This window comes from Lycium barbarum, chromosome 7 (genome assembly GCF_019175385.1).
Source record: "Lycium barbarum isolate Lr01 chromosome 7, ASM1917538v2, whole genome shotgun sequence".
Lineage (NCBI taxonomy): Eukaryota > Viridiplantae > Streptophyta > Magnoliopsida > Solanales > Solanaceae > Lycium > Lycium barbarum.
In genome coordinates this window covers 315,062-329,875 of record NC_083343.1, presented here as the reverse complement: position 1 = coordinate 329,875, position 14,814 = coordinate 315,062, and the positions used below count along the sequence as shown (strand labels likewise).

General features: G+C 34.9%; 2 protein-coding genes across 2 annotated transcripts; one reads left to right on the top strand and one right to left on the bottom strand.

The window, feature by feature from the left end:
• Positions 1–598: 598 nt before the first annotated feature.
• Positions 599–9,377, top strand: LOC132602805 (calmodulin-binding protein 60 B-like). Its single transcript, XM_060315578.1, has 9 exons — positions 599–752; positions 938–1,055; positions 2,155–2,230; positions 2,790–2,848; positions 4,629–5,122; positions 5,638–5,798; positions 5,905–6,108; positions 6,309–6,546; positions 8,501–9,377. The coding sequence occupies exons 2-9, from the start codon at positions 949–951 to the stop codon at positions 9,031–9,033; spliced, it is 1,872 nt and encodes a 623-aa protein (XP_060171561.1). The 5' UTR covers positions 599–752; positions 938–948; the 3' UTR covers positions 9,034–9,377.
• Positions 9,378–10,588: 1,211 nt separating this feature from the next.
• On the bottom strand, positions 10,589–11,924 carry LOC132602806 (probable xyloglucan endotransglucosylase/hydrolase protein 23). The gene is made up of 3 exons (XM_060315579.1): positions 11,584–11,924; positions 11,287–11,480; positions 10,589–10,994 (listed from the first exon to the last, which is right to left on the bottom strand). The coding sequence occupies exons 1-3, from the start codon at positions 11,857–11,859 to the stop codon at positions 10,601–10,603; spliced, it is 864 nt and encodes a 287-aa protein (XP_060171562.1). The 5' UTR covers positions 11,860–11,924; the 3' UTR covers positions 10,589–10,600.
• Positions 11,925–14,814: the final 2,890 nt, after the last annotated feature.

The window sequence follows — 14,814 nt, the reverse complement described above, 5'->3', positions numbered from 1 at the left end:
CCCAACATTATCAAAGCACAAAAAAGCAAAAACCAAAAAGATCTCAAACTCTCTTTCTTTTTCTCAATAGTCTTCTAAGTGGGACCCCTTCATTACACCCCAGGTATTTCACCCACGCACCCAACTCATAGTCACCTAGTGGTCCCTTATGTTTGAGGATAGGTTCAAAATAGTCCCTTAAAGATGCACCGAACAGTTTTAGTCTTTTAAATTTGTCAAAAGTTAATACTTTTAATTACTGTCGAATACTTAACAATTTATGTTCGTTAGATTTGACTGAAACGTAAAACAAAAAGAGTTATTCATAAACACTAAGAAAGTTCCATCAAACCTGACATATGCAACATAAAAAATCGCACTACACATCACAGAGATATAAAAAAATAATAGAAATTAAAAAAAAATTGCACATCTAAATATGAGTTTCCGTTAATTTTTTTCCATAGTTCCTGTCAAATCTAATAAACCATTTTAATAAATATTTGATGGAGACTAAAAGTGCCTTTTGGGGAAATTTAAAGGACCAAAAATGTTTAGTACATACTTAAGGACTAGTTTGAACCTACCCTCAAACATAAGGGACCATTTTCATCATTTTCTTGTCACCTATACTACCACCTCAAAAGGGCAAAAAACAAACTGTAAAACTACTAATACATACTGTGTTCAGTTCTTGAAAGAGAGAGAGAGAGAGAGAAAAACAGTGAAATCTCAGAGTTTCACAAACTAAACTTTCAAGAATTACCAATCAGGTGACTTTACATACATATAGTGAAAACCCCACTTGTAAAGTTGTGTTCTTTATGTATATATGTGTATATAAATTAGGGTTTTGATGTGGGGATCTTGTTTTTTTTTTTGTTTGTGTGTTTTCTTGAATTAACTTAAAGATCTGTGAATTGTTGTGTTGATTGTTGTTTTTTGTTTTGGGAAAAAGAATTTGTCTAAATGCAGACTAGGTATATGGAGAGGACTAAATCTATGAAGAGGAACTTGGAAGGTGGTGGTGATGATGATGAACAGCAGCCTGAGAGAAAAAGACCTGCTTTAGCTAGGTAAAGTTGTGATTTTTTTCTTGAGTTGAAGTGATTTTGTTGCTGTTATGATGTGTTTTTCTTGTTAATTGTGGTATATGAAGGGTGAGTTTTGAGGCAGCTGAAAAAAAGTTCATTTTTTTTAGTCACTTTAATTTGAATCTGTGGTGTGAAACTGTGGTAATTGTGTTTTTTTTCTGAATTTATAACTTGGGATTTTGATGCAGAAAACTAAATAATACTTTTGACTGTTTGGCTGATTCATTATTGTAACTGCTGAAAAAAGTTAATCCTTTTGAAGTAAAAGTTACTCCCTGCTGTCCCATTTTAACTGTCCTTTAGCTGAAAATAATTCGTCACTTTACGAATTCAAGACTAAAGTTGATTATTGTTTCCAACTATACCCTTAATATTAAAGAATAATGCACGGTATTTAAGAGGAAACAATCAATCTACTAAATAAGGGTAACCTAGTAAACTATCCCTTGTATTTCTTGTTTTCTTAATGAGTGTGAAATGAGCTAAAGTGATAGTTAAAATGGGACGGAGGCAGTAGAAACTAGTCAGAGTATTACTACAGTAGTTTCTCTTGCAATCCGAAATTAGTTGTTGGAAGATTGTGGAATTCTTCTTTTGACATATTTGCTTGATCCCACAATTGTAAACTGTGATTTTGGTCTTCTTTTGGTTATAGTCTTTGTATGTATCTAGTGCAAATTTTCACATATTCTGATATTGAGTTTCTTTTTATAGTTTTGATTAATCCATGTTTGACATTTGTGTCACATAATACAATAAGTTTCTTAACAGTTTGCTCAATGTGCATCTATTGGTATCTCGGAAACAATAGACAGGCAAGATTTGTTGGGTATTTCGAAACTGTAACAATTTTCTTTCTGCTTCTTTTTTTTTCTTTTTTGTTTTTTGGTTGTTCCTTTTTTATTTGTGTGGGGGAAAGCAAAGGGTTATGGAGATTAATAAGTACATGCTTTGGTGTCATTACTTACTTGTGGTGTGCCATCATATTGCTTAAATGTTCATTTAGAGATCTATACCTCTATGCATTTTCTCTTCCTAAAAGAAATCTGAGATATCAAGTCTTAAATGATATTTTATGCAGTGTAATTGTGGAAGCTCTCAAGGTGGATAGTCTTCAAAAGCTCTGCTCATCGTTGGAGCCGATTCTTCGGAGAGTTGTAAGATATATACCATTAGGATTTGGGTTTTCACCTGTCATCTCTCTCTCTCTCTCTCTCTCTTCTGAAATATGTTTAATGCTGGAGTAGTAATTCCTTTGAAATATGTTTAATGCTGGAGTAGTAATTCCTCTCATAACCGTCAGGTCTCCATTGCTTTTTTGTTACGTCCTAATGTTTGCATTTCTTTCGATTTTATGTGGAACTTGAACTTGGAAAGTCATCTTGACTGGTTGTAGATATTTGCTCTTATAAGAGTTATCTTCCTTCAACTATAAACGCTAGCTTTGTTCTTTCCTTTATGTTTTGAAATTATACCTTTTTTTTTTCTTTTTTTTTGGGGGGTACCCTTCTCTGCACAAGGATCATTTCCCCAAGGCGTAGTTTATTATGCTATTAGGGTGAGAAGATGAATGACCCTTCACATATAACTATATAAAGAGTGTGCATGTATTTGTACAAAATCTAATATTCTAACATTTGGTGTAAATTATCTTTGCGATTTCAGTTATTCGATGTCTAAGCTTCTTATTGGATTTTCACCATTTGAACTGAACAGGTTAGTGAAGAGGTGGAACGAGCATTGGCTAAATTAGGCCCTGCCAGAGTTGGTGGAAGGTTAGGCTATGACCTATGTTGTTTGGCATTTTAAGTCGTGGTTTTCTTATAGATGCTATTTCGATTTTTTTTGTTGTTTGCATTTTTATGCTTCTAGGTGAGAGAATTCTACCTCTTTATTTTAAAAAGGCCAAATAGCCAAATAAGACTCCTGTAGTTGCACTAAATTGTGTTACTGCCCCCGGTTCACGGGGTTTCATTTAGGCAACTAAGTGTTCAAAGCTAGTGTTTTAAACCCTTTTGGACCACCCTGGGAGTTCCTCAATCTCATCATTTGTATTTTACAAAAGCTATTTTCTGAAAAAATTCCAAATCCATCCCCCATTTTCTTTCCTCGTCTTCCTCCTCCCTCTAGAAATCAACGAGGAATGGGGAAATTTTGTCTGAAAAGAAATCCTTCTAGGTGAGAGAGATGAAGACATGAAGGTCATGTGCACCTGTGGTTATATTGCATAGTATGTGTGTAGCTCAGGTTATTGATTTATCGAGAAAGTTCAAAAACAAAAGAAATTAAGAAGTATGCTTGTAGAATTTTCAAGGATCCTTAATACTTTAGTTCGCTCTTGGTCATCGCTTAGTACTTTCTTTTTTAAGACATAGATGCAGATGCAGTGTGCGCTATGTTGTGGTTCTTTTTCTGAATGTGGAGTATTCTAACTATGTGCTACTGTAATCTATGCGAAGTTGCGTGTTCTTTCCTAGTTGTGCATCTTTAATGGATTTTGGCGATCATTTTAAACGTGTTTTCGTTATTTAAAGAAAGGATTTTCGAGGACATGTGCTCCTTTCGTGCTTTTTGTTTTTTCGAGGACATGTGCTCCTTTCGTGCTTTTTGTTTTTTCGAGGACATGTGCTCCTTTCGTGCTTTTTGTTCTTTTTAAAATAAAGGGTGTACAGGACAACTTATGCCCACCTTGACTATTCCACTGGCTAGATGTATCCTCTTGGCAACTCTAGCCTTCCGGTACCAGTTTCATTGACCACCTGATCATAGGCCATATATTCTTGGTGCTAACAGTGCTGAAATACCTTTTTTCTGATACCACCAGAATGGTTTGTTGTGCATCAGAGATGTAAACATTTCATAAAAAAACGGATTCCACTCTGCCCAAACATAGGTTGGTAGGGGTGCTCAAAAAATGAAAAATAAACATTATTGCACTAGATGTATGCAAAATTTTCTACATTATTTGAGTACTGTATATCAGCTTGTTGTGGAGATCAGGGTTAAATCCTAAGTGAGACAGAACATCAGGTGATTTTCCTTTCATCTGCCTAAGCTTTGGGCAGAGTTAATCGTTACCTATGCTGGTGGAACAGTTGGGGTGCATGCAATGTCTGGACACCACGTTATATAAAAGGAGCATGTCTAATGAAACAATTTCAAATATATTAACATAAACCTAAGGTTGCAGTTTATTGTCTTGTTATTATTGATTCTTCATTTATGCTTACAAAAAAGTGGATGAGGGAGTATGCTGAACTTCTTTCTTTACGTGCATATTCGCTTTCCAAGAATTTCCATGATATTAGAAACAAAAGTAATTTTATGAGACTCAGGGCTCTGGACAAATATTTTTGAAATACCCTATCCCTGAATCCCAGGTTTCTTGATAAACCTTAAGCATATCAAGGTTGGTTTAATAAATTTTAAGCATTTCTGGTCATATGCAATCAAAACAGGTTTAACCTTGTCAATATATATATATATATATCTATGTTTAACTGAATATGCAATGTAGTTTCTAGTAGATGCCATCCTAAAATCTTCAGGTTTCAGGTCATCTCCTAAGAGAATTGAAGGGCCTGATGGAAGAAACTTGCAGCTTCAGTTTAGGTCTAGGCTATCTTTGCCTCTGTTCACTGGCGGCAAAGTAGAAGGGGAGCATGGTGCTGCTATCCATGTTGTCTTAATTGACACAAATACTGGCCATCTCGTGAATACTGGACCTGAATCATGTATAAAACTGGATGTTGTTGTGCTGGAAGGTGATTTCAACAATGAAGATGATGAAGGGTGGACGCAAGAAGAATTTGACAGTCATGTCGTTAAAGAACGTGAAGGAAAGAGACCCCTTTTAACTGGTGAATTGCAAGTTACACTCAAGGATGGTGTTGGAACTTTGGGGGATCTCACGTTTACAGATAATTCAAGTTGGATAAGGAGCAGGAAGTTCAGACTTGGCATGAAAGTTGCTTCTGGATATTGTGAAGGAGTACGCATACGAGAAGCAAAGACCGAGGCTTTCACTGTTAAAGATCATCGTGGAGAATGTAGGGTGCTTAGTCTAAACTTTTTGTTGTTACTTTTTCTTGGAGAAAATGACGAAAATAGTCCCTTTTCTTTGGTAGTAGGTTCAAAATAGTCTCTTAAGTATCAACTGAGTAGTTTTTGTCCTTGAGTGACCACTTTTGGTCTCTCTATTTACCAAACTCTAATTGTTAAATTTAACCGGAATGGTGAAATAAAATTGAACTACAAACACCAGAAATTTCTGTCAGAACTCCAGAAACGGTAACATAAAAAATTTCACCAGACTCTTGGAATAGAACAAAAATAACATAAACTACAAAATCTGCATTTTCAAATGTGAGTTCCCGTTAAATATTTTATTTTTTCACAGAGAAAAAAGTGCTCACTTTTGGCAAACTTAAAGGACCAAAACTGCTCAAGTGATACTTAAGGGACTATTTGAGCCTACTAACAAAGATAGGGGACCATGTTTGTCATTTTCTCCTTTTCCTTATTAACAGTTATTGACTATGTTTGAATTTCTTACTCCCTGCAGTGTACAAGAAACATTATCCACCAGCACTAAATGACGAGGTCTGGAGATTGGAGAAGATTGGCAAGGATGGTTCCTTCCACAAGAGGTTAAATAAGGCTGCGATATTTACTGTTGAAGACTTCCTTAGGCTTGTGGTTAGAGACCCGCAGAAACTACGAAGTGTGAGTGTCTAGTGGGTTATAAAAAGGAAAAAGTGAATAAAAGAAATAGAATTTAACTTTACATTTCGCTGCACTTTGTCTTCAATATGACTTGTATTTTTGGCAGATCCTTGGAAGCGGTATGTCAAATAAGATGTGGGAAGCTTTAATAGACCATGCAAAGACTTGTGTCTTGAGTGGGAAGCTTTATGTCTATTATTCCGATGATTCGAGAAATGTAGGTGTTGTTTTCAACAATATTTATGAGCTGAATGGCCTTATAGCGGGTGAACAATACTATTCTGCAGATTCACTTTCAGACAGCCAGAAGGTTTTTTATCTCTTTTACATATATGAGACTATTTTTTCTCTTTGAGTTTTACTTAGGTTTGATATTACTGGATGTTCATTCAGCTGACTTTCTCAATATATCGAATTGCGGTTGAATTTGAAGTGTATTCTATGTAATTGTGGTGCTTAACTTTTGATAAAGAACGTGGCAGCTCTTATGGACTTCAAATGTTCTTGTAGGTATACGTAGATTCTTTGGTCAAGAAAGCGTATGATAATTGGAATCAAGTCGTTGAATATGATGGCAAGTCATTTCTGAACATTAAGCAAAATCAAAAACCAAGCTCTTCAAGGAACGAGCATCCTGTTGGGCCAGTGGATTATCCCAACACTTTTGCTAATCAGCTTCCGCAATCACGACTTCCTGTTTCAGTCCAATCTGAGCAATCTTCTTTGGACCCCAACTTGCTAATTGGAGGTAAAATGTTAATTTTCAGGATTTTATACTTTCGTTCGTGGTAAGGACAGTGGTTTCTTTATTCCTTCCTCCCTCTTTTTTCTTTCAAATACTTCTGTTTGTTTAATTGATTTGGCTAGTTTATCTAATCCATGAGTCATTAATGGTATGCTTACTGTACTTTGAATCTTGATCCGTTTTAGTGGTCTATTGGCAGAGCTTCGAATTTTTTTTTAATGAATATATCTTCTACATTAAATCTTATCCCTGGAGTACATTGAATATATCTTCTACATTAAATCTTATCCCTGGAGTACATACTGACCATCTTCACTGCTGAGAATAGTAAAGTTAAGTCTAATATAGCAGAAAATACTAATATAATAAAAAAGAAGAATCAGGATTGCCTCCCATAGTGTAGATGCTGCACTTCAAGTAAAGATTTGTGGAAAATCTTATAAATGGCGCATCGTAACTTCTTAGTTTAAATCTAGACTGTTCCTTTTGTTAAACACCCCCCCCCCCCCCCCCCCCCAAAAAAAAAAAAAAAAAAAAAAAACTGGAATGCTCTTAGGCTGTGCTTAGAGTACGTTTACTTGGCAATATGAGGGCAATGCATACTTGTAGCATGTCAAAATTTGATCCCCTTCCCTTCATTTTGTTGTTTTTGCTTCAGAAGCTACTTTTGCCTATAGCGTTTGTGCAAATGAGTTTTTTTTAATCGAGATTGTGCGGTGATCTGGAACGTAGCAGAGTTGTGGTAATGGATTCTAGACACACAGGAACTTTTCTAATTGATAATATGTAATAAGGAAATATTGCGGTGAGGTCTTATCATAGATTAGACATTATATGGTAGCATTGGCAGGAGTTTATAGAAATCTTCTAAGCCTAGCACTTCTCTTGAGACAAGTGACTAATAAAATTTGTGATCTAGGTTAGTATGGAATTTGAGTTCAGGAGAGTATATGATGATTAGGGACTGTTGCTAAATCTCGCATCTCCCACCTTGGAAGCCTTGCTAAATTGGGAGCAGAAGACAAAGCTGTATAGGAATGAGGAATCCATTAGTGTGTGTAGTTGGTTCACAACTATTACAAAAAGTTGACATTTTATTTTCTTGATTATGTATGGTGGTATTCAGTGCAGCTTGCGGGCACCTCGACTATTCCATCGGGTACCTGCTATCTATCAGTCAACTCTGTCCACCAAGGCTCGGGCAAATGGGAAGAAATCACCTAGTATTTTTTTTCTCTATTGGGATTTGAACCTGAGACCTGAGGGTTCTCCACACACTTCATTGACCACTAGGCCGCATCCTTGGGCCGATGGGAAGAAATCACCTAGTGTTTTTTTTATCCTATATGCGTTTGTCATTCTGTGCTTCGTTTGATGATCCTTGGCTTTATTGCTGGTTGAGTTGAATATAATTTCAAGTATGACTCAATTTTTGGGGTGGCTACTCTGAAGGATGAAATAAATTGAAAGAAAAAAGAAAGGTAATGGGGAAGAACGCGAATATCATAGACCTAAATATGCAATAAGGATGACTGAGACTTTCAGTAATAATCTTTTGTGAATATTATGTACCAAATAGTCAGTTTTCTTTGTGATTTTATTAATAAATTTTCTCGAGACAATTTTAGTAGCTCTTATATTTTTGTTCCTTATCCACAAGAAGAGGAGGAAGAAGAAGTTTATGTTGTTGTTTTACTTCCTGTTGGGGCATATGTTAAGTTCTCAAGAGACTTGTAAAAAATGTACAGAAGTAAAATAGCGTGATGAGACTGTTGAGTATCGAACTGAAAGATAAGTCTAATATTTTGGATGAAAAAAAAAAAAACAGAAAGACGAGAGCTTTGGTGTGTAGGAGATATGATTGTGCATTATGGTCCTATAGTTATGCTCTCTATTTCTCTCTTTCCCCTGCGCTTTCAATGTCATAATGCTGTCATCTTTTTATTTGGTGTAACAGGTTCAGGTTATAATGACAGCATGGTTGCTAGGATGCCTTCCCAAAGTCCTATGATGAATTCTAATCCTCGCTCACAGTTTGAGAGCACTCCATTTGCGCCTCAGCAGCAAATAACCAGCACTCATCAGCTCCAAAATACGAGATATGACAGCAATGTTGGCCTGGCTCTTGGTCCTCCACAACCATCTTCATTCCAGACACAAAACAATCTTAATCCTTTTGACGAATTCTTGTCTGAGGAGGAAATCCGAATGAGAAGCAATGAAATTCTTGAGAATGATGATATGCAACATTTGCTGAGACTTTTCAGCATGGGAGGCCATCACTCTGTCAATGTGGCTGAAGATGGATATGGTTTCCCATCTTTCATGCCTTCGCCATCTCCTGGTTTTAGTTATGATGAGGACCGTACACGCTCAGGAAAAGCTGTTGTGGGTTGGCTGAAAATTAAGGCTGCAATGAGGTGGGGTTTCTTTGTCCGGAAGAAGGCAGCTGAGAGGCGTGCACAGCTTGTGGAACTGGATGAGGAATAATATCTGGTTTGGAAACGGTAGGGCATTTAGACTTAACCATCGACCATTTGAATAACTATTCACAAGGCCGTGGTCATGAAGGCCCGAGTAATTAGGTTTCGATGCTGCATAGTATATTTTCCGAGGGATTAGTGGAATTTTAGTGTTGTTTTTTTCATGTACAGAAGCCTGTACAGTATTCACTTTTAACGCTCATTGTTAACTCCATTGTGCTCACTGTCTTTATCTGTTTCAAGATGTAATGTAGTAGTATGCAGACCCAAGGGAAATATGCTTTCAAGAACTCCTGTGTGTTGAATTCTATATGAACTTATATGATTAAAAGGATGCTGATTGGCTTTGCATTTGAGTGTTTAACTTACATTATGGGTGTTGTTCTCTCTCCATTGCCATTTTTAGTGCCAAAAATGATGGTTGATTAACTGATATGAAAGAAAATGATGGTAGCTTCCGAGAACAAGACACTTTATAGGTCCTTTTGTTTGCAATGGTTTGATTCGGGTCAACTTGAGCACGCCTCAACTACTCTGTGTAATTGTTATTCCCACCAGAATGTGTATCAGGAAGTTGTATTTTGTAGGTTTAACTGGTATGAGAGAAAATGATGGTAGGTTACAAGAACAAGACACTTTATAGATCCTTTTATCAACAATGGTGTGGTTCGGGTCAACTTGAGCACGCCTCAACTACTCTGGGTAATTGTTATTCCCACCAGAATGTGTACCGGGAAGTTGTATTTTGTAGAACTTTATGTTTGATGGGGTTGGTTTTGCCAAAAAGTGGCCAACATATCTTTTTCAGTTTTTTCTCCCTGCAAACATACTATGTGAAACCAGTCAATGGAGGTTGGCTCGAATCAGTCTTGATGAGTCTCCCTCTTGTAGGTCTATTTAAATGGTGGCAATTTAATGAGAGGAGATTCAATTTCAAAATCACTTTATGAGTGCTTTTGAAACAAATGAGTATAATGGTCTAATCTAATTGCGATTTGAACCTATATCAAGTGCTAAGGATTTAAATGATGTATATATCCTTATTGTTCTTTGAGGGTTCAAACAATGGTAATATTGTCACAGAAGTTAGTAAAATAGGCTATGAACCTTCATGTAGTATCTTGTAATTGGTGATTAGAATGAGCTGTTTATGGAACATACATTTGTGTAAAAGGTTTCAGATAAAAGCTCTCACACTCTGATGTTATAAAAGAAATCAATATGCAAATTAGCTCTTAATTGAAGTATGAAAGAAAACAATAAACAAAACAGATTTATGATATGCTTATAAAAGAATATATAAACAAAACAAATTTATGATATGCTTATAAAAGAATATACTCGTATCATTTTTATTACTCAACTGTTTCTAATCTTCAAAACAATAAAAGAATCATTACAATAGCTTATAGAGATCACAAATAAAAGAATACTACTATATTAATGGTATGCTTATAAAAGAATATATCATTTTCATTACTCAAAACTGTTTCTAATCTTCAAAAAAATAAAAGAATCATTACAATAGCTTATACAGATCACAAATAAAGAATACTACTATATTAAATGCTCAGTTATTTTGAACAGTCTGCTGGAAATCCTTGTGGAAACCTCTTAGTATCAGTGCAGTAATTATAAACCATATAATTCTTCTGCACCCATTTCAGCCTTTCTTGGCTTGTGTTATCCAACTCTTCATTCAACCATGAATTGCTTGTTGAAGTTGCAGAATTAGAATTGCAAGATGAAGATGGAGAATTGGGAATACAAGCATTTGCATTGAAGTTTCTGTATGAAGCACTAAAAGGTGCTTGACTCCAATCAGTTTTCACAAGTCCCCCTCTTGTTGCCCAATCATCTGCATCCCATAGACTTGAGTATATCCTCATTGGTTGGTTTTTGGGATATGACACTCCAATTGGTTCTGCATTCTTGTATTCTCTAATTGGTGTTCCATCCACACAAAATCTGTTCAACCACAAAGACAAGAGAACCCCAAATTAATATTGACACTTTATAAAAAAAACAAGAGAATCCCAAGTCAAGATTGAAACTTCCTAAAAAAACAAGAGAACCCCAAGTCAAGATTGAAACTTTCTAAAAATAGCAAGTGAACCCCAAGTCAAGATTGAAACTTTTAGGAAACAAGAGAACCCCAAGTCAAGATTGACACTTTTTGAAAAAAACAAGAGGAGCCCAATTCAAGATTGATTCAAAAGAGTGTAAATTTTGAAGAAAGTTTGAATCTTTAATTACTTACATGATGCGTTGTGGATTCCAGGTGATGGAATAGGTGTGGAAATCAGCAGTTGGATCAAACCATAGATGAAACTGCTGCTCTCTGTCACCTTTGCCTTGACTAAATACATTTGTGTGCAAAGTATAAGGATCACCACTTAAATTCCCCAAGAACTCAAAATCTATCTCATCATGTGTTGGTCCTTGTGATGACAACTGCAATAAGATTCAAAAAATAAATCAGTTTCATTTCACCTCAATAAACAGTATATAATCTAGCTAGCTCAAAAATGTTATAGGAAAAAAAAATAAGACTTACATAGTAAGCAGTGACAGTGCCAGCAGAGTTGTTAGGGACAAGTTTGAGCTGCATGTCTATTTTACCAAAGAGATATTCATTCTTTGATTGAAAACCAGAACCAGATATTCTATCAAGTGATAGAGTTAAAAGGTCTCCATTATTGAGTATTTTTGCTCTGCCATCACCCCATGTTATTTCAAATTCTTCATTGAATTTACCTCCAATTGCAACACCAAAAGCACTAACCATAACACATATCACAAATAGTAACTTAGTACAAGAAAAATAAGCCATCTTTAGTTCTTAAGATTTCAAGATTTGAGATTTTTCAAAGTTTGTTGGATGATTTAGAGTTGGATAGCTAGGTGGGGTTTTATAAGGGTTTATACCCCACCCCCCTCCAGTGGGGTTGGGGTTGAAGAAGGAAATAGGAAGGTTCATACTGTAACAAAGTTGTGGGCTTGAAAGAGGTAAAAACTAAGAAGTGGATGAATTGATACGCGTATTGAGCTGGAAACAGAAGGTTGACATATTTGTTTGTTTATTTATGGAAGTTGTTGGAAAGTGATGGTAACTCAAAAGCTAAGTGACAGCCAAGACATATGTTTATTTATTATTTGTTTGTTTATTTATGGAATTATCTTATCAAACAAATATTGTAGAGATACTATATAGAAATACTCTACTTAATTTCGGTGTACCTACCTTAGTGAAGTTCTACTATGTTGTATGGATTTTTTATTTTTGTTCCTGTGAGCTAATACACGCATTTTATGTGATTTTGTTTAATTGGGTTGGAGTTTAATAAAGAAAAGATGTTTGAAATTTTAGTTTTCAACTGCCATGACATTTGCATACGTAAACTCTTTGAAATTTATGATTGTTAATGTAGCATGATATTTTTGTGGCTATAAAATTAAGTATATCAATCTTATTGAAGCTGGATTTTTTTTGTGAAGCATATCCAAGATACGATCTATACACCTTCGTTCAACCACTTTAGTTCTAGCCTTTCATTAAGAAATTTGTAAAAAATGAAGCCTTACGGTCTAAGGTTTGACTTCAATTTAATTTTGGTACGACAACAATATTGACGGTACCATTTATTTGTTAATAATAAAAACTAACCACGGTTCTTATTCTTACTCTTTCTTTGCCTATTCAAGGGCTTAATACCTAGATGGACCCTTAAACTTGACATGTTTTGTAAGATAGACATATAAACTTATAAGGTGACCAGATAGACACTTAAACTTACTCAAAGTGTATTTTTCAAGTTTTTCAGTTGTTTTGAAAACAAAAACTATATTTTTCAAACACTCACAATTTTCATGGCCAAACAAGCCCTAAATATATTACAAAATATTTTTTTTAAAATGCAAAAATAAGGCAAACGCATATACATGAGACTATAAATGTGCACTTAAACCAATAAATACTCGCTAATCGCAATTTTGCAGCTTTCAATTAACTCGTTTTTTTTTTTACACTTGAATAATTAAAAAACAATAACTTTAACCAATAAAAATCCTTAAAAAAAGAAATTTCAAATTAAGAAATTTCTAAGTTCAGCATTTCAAGTGTAAAAGAAATTTCAAATTAAGAAAACTGTAAAGCCGAGAAGAAAATCCTTAAAAAAAAGAAATTTCTTAATTTGAAATTTCTTTTTTTAAGGATTTTTATTGGTTAAAGTTATTGTTTTTTAATTATTCAAGTGTAAAAAAAAAACCGAGTTAATTGAAAGCTGCAAAATTGCGATTAGCGAGTATTTATTGGTTTAAGTGCACATTTATAGTCTCATGTATATGCGTTTGCCTTATTTTTGCATTTTTAAAAAAAAAATTGTGATATATTTAGGGTTTGTTTGGCCATGAAAATTGTGAGTGTTTGAAAAATATAGTTTTTGTTTTCAAAACAACTGAAAAACTTGAAAAATACACTTTGAGTAAGTTTAAGTGTCTATCTGGTCACCTTATAAGTTTATATGCTTATCTTACAAAACATGCCAAGTTTAAGGGTCCATCTGGGTATTAAGCCCCTATTCAAGTAAGCCACCAAACTAATCTATGTTTTCCAAAATAATGAAAAGAGGTCCACCTTAACATTGATGATGCACATCACTTGTTCTGATATAGACCAAGAGCTTAGGAAATGCAATTGCGGTAATACAAAGAGTAGTTCAAAAAATTCACAGGCACATTCATATAAATATCAAAAGAAGAACAGTACATGCTGATAGATCCTATAAGAACTCAATGGATAGTTTACAATACTCAACAATTAACACTTTCATTACAACAACATACCCAGTGAAATACTGTAATGTGGTACAACAACAATAACACTTTCAGTAGTAGCTCATAGTCAGAACTCTATTGCTCAACCGAACCACACTTCCATACAATTCCGGATCAGAGTAGAGCATGCATGGTCTAATAGAGACTGGATCCTTACAAGGTTTAGATGAGAGATCTGAGAGAAATCCTTATTTTCTGATCTAAGATAAGAATGCCATGAGGAGAAATCCCACAAATAATTCAGGATAAACAAAGGGGACACGAAATTGCCACCCCCGTGGTCGCATGTACTAACTACCACCATTCAGATCGATTCTTTGAATAAACACAATAGATTGAGCAAGGCGCTATAGTAACATATTCAGCTAAATATATAATAACCAACACTGCAATTGTATATCAAATAAAACATCCGTCATTACATATCTAACACATCACAACAGAAAAACACAGCAAATAAATACAAATAATGGTAGCAGAGCTCACTGGCAATACCAAGCCCCAACCAAGATACAGAAAAACCAAATCAAGAACAGATGAAAAAGCATAACGAAGAACGACGTGAAATAGGTCAGAACACAAATAGAAGAATAGCGGCATACAAAGAAATAATCTTATTGGTGAATACCGTCGGGAAAAAAATCATGACCTTCCTATAAGCAGCAGTCACAATTAATAACAGAGAGGCAATAGTTCTTGATATCACAAGAGTTGGTGATATTTTCTCCTCATATCAAACTTCAAACATACTTCTGACAAGTTCCTTGAGACAAATTTGAAGTACATAATCAGGTGCATCTAAATTTGTCAACTACTGACAGAGACACACTTATCCATTGATACAGTTAAATATTAACATACTTCTTAATAAAGTTTCCTCAATTGTATCTCAGGCGAAGAACACAGCGGTACCTTTGACATTCTTATTCAGAATCTGACTCAATAAAACCTT

Excerpts from the sequence above, each read along its gene's own strand:
- LOC132602806 (XM_060315579.1), bottom strand. The coding sequence starts at position 11,859 with ATGGCTTATTTTTCTTGTACTAAGTTACTATTTGTGATATGTGTTATG. Across the intron at positions 11,481-11,583 it reads GCACTGTCACTGCTTACTAT|TTGTCATCACAAGGACCAAC; the intron begins GTAAGTCTTATT and ends ATCTTATTGCAG. Across the intron at positions 10,995-11,286 it reads TGGAATCCACAACGCATCAT|ATTTTGTGTGGATGGAACAC; the intron begins GTAAGTAATTAA and ends GTGGTTGAACAG.
- LOC132602805 (XM_060315578.1), top strand. The coding sequence starts at position 949 with ATGCAGACTAGGTATATGGAGAGGACTAAATCTATGAAGAGGAACTTG. Across the intron at positions 5,123-5,637 it reads TAAAGATCATCGTGGAGAAT|TGTACAAGAAACATTATCCA; the intron begins GTAGGGTGCTTA and ends TACTCCCTGCAG. Across the intron at positions 6,547-8,500 it reads CCCCAACTTGCTAATTGGAG|GTTCAGGTTATAATGACAGC; the intron begins GTAAAATGTTAA and ends TTGGTGTAACAG.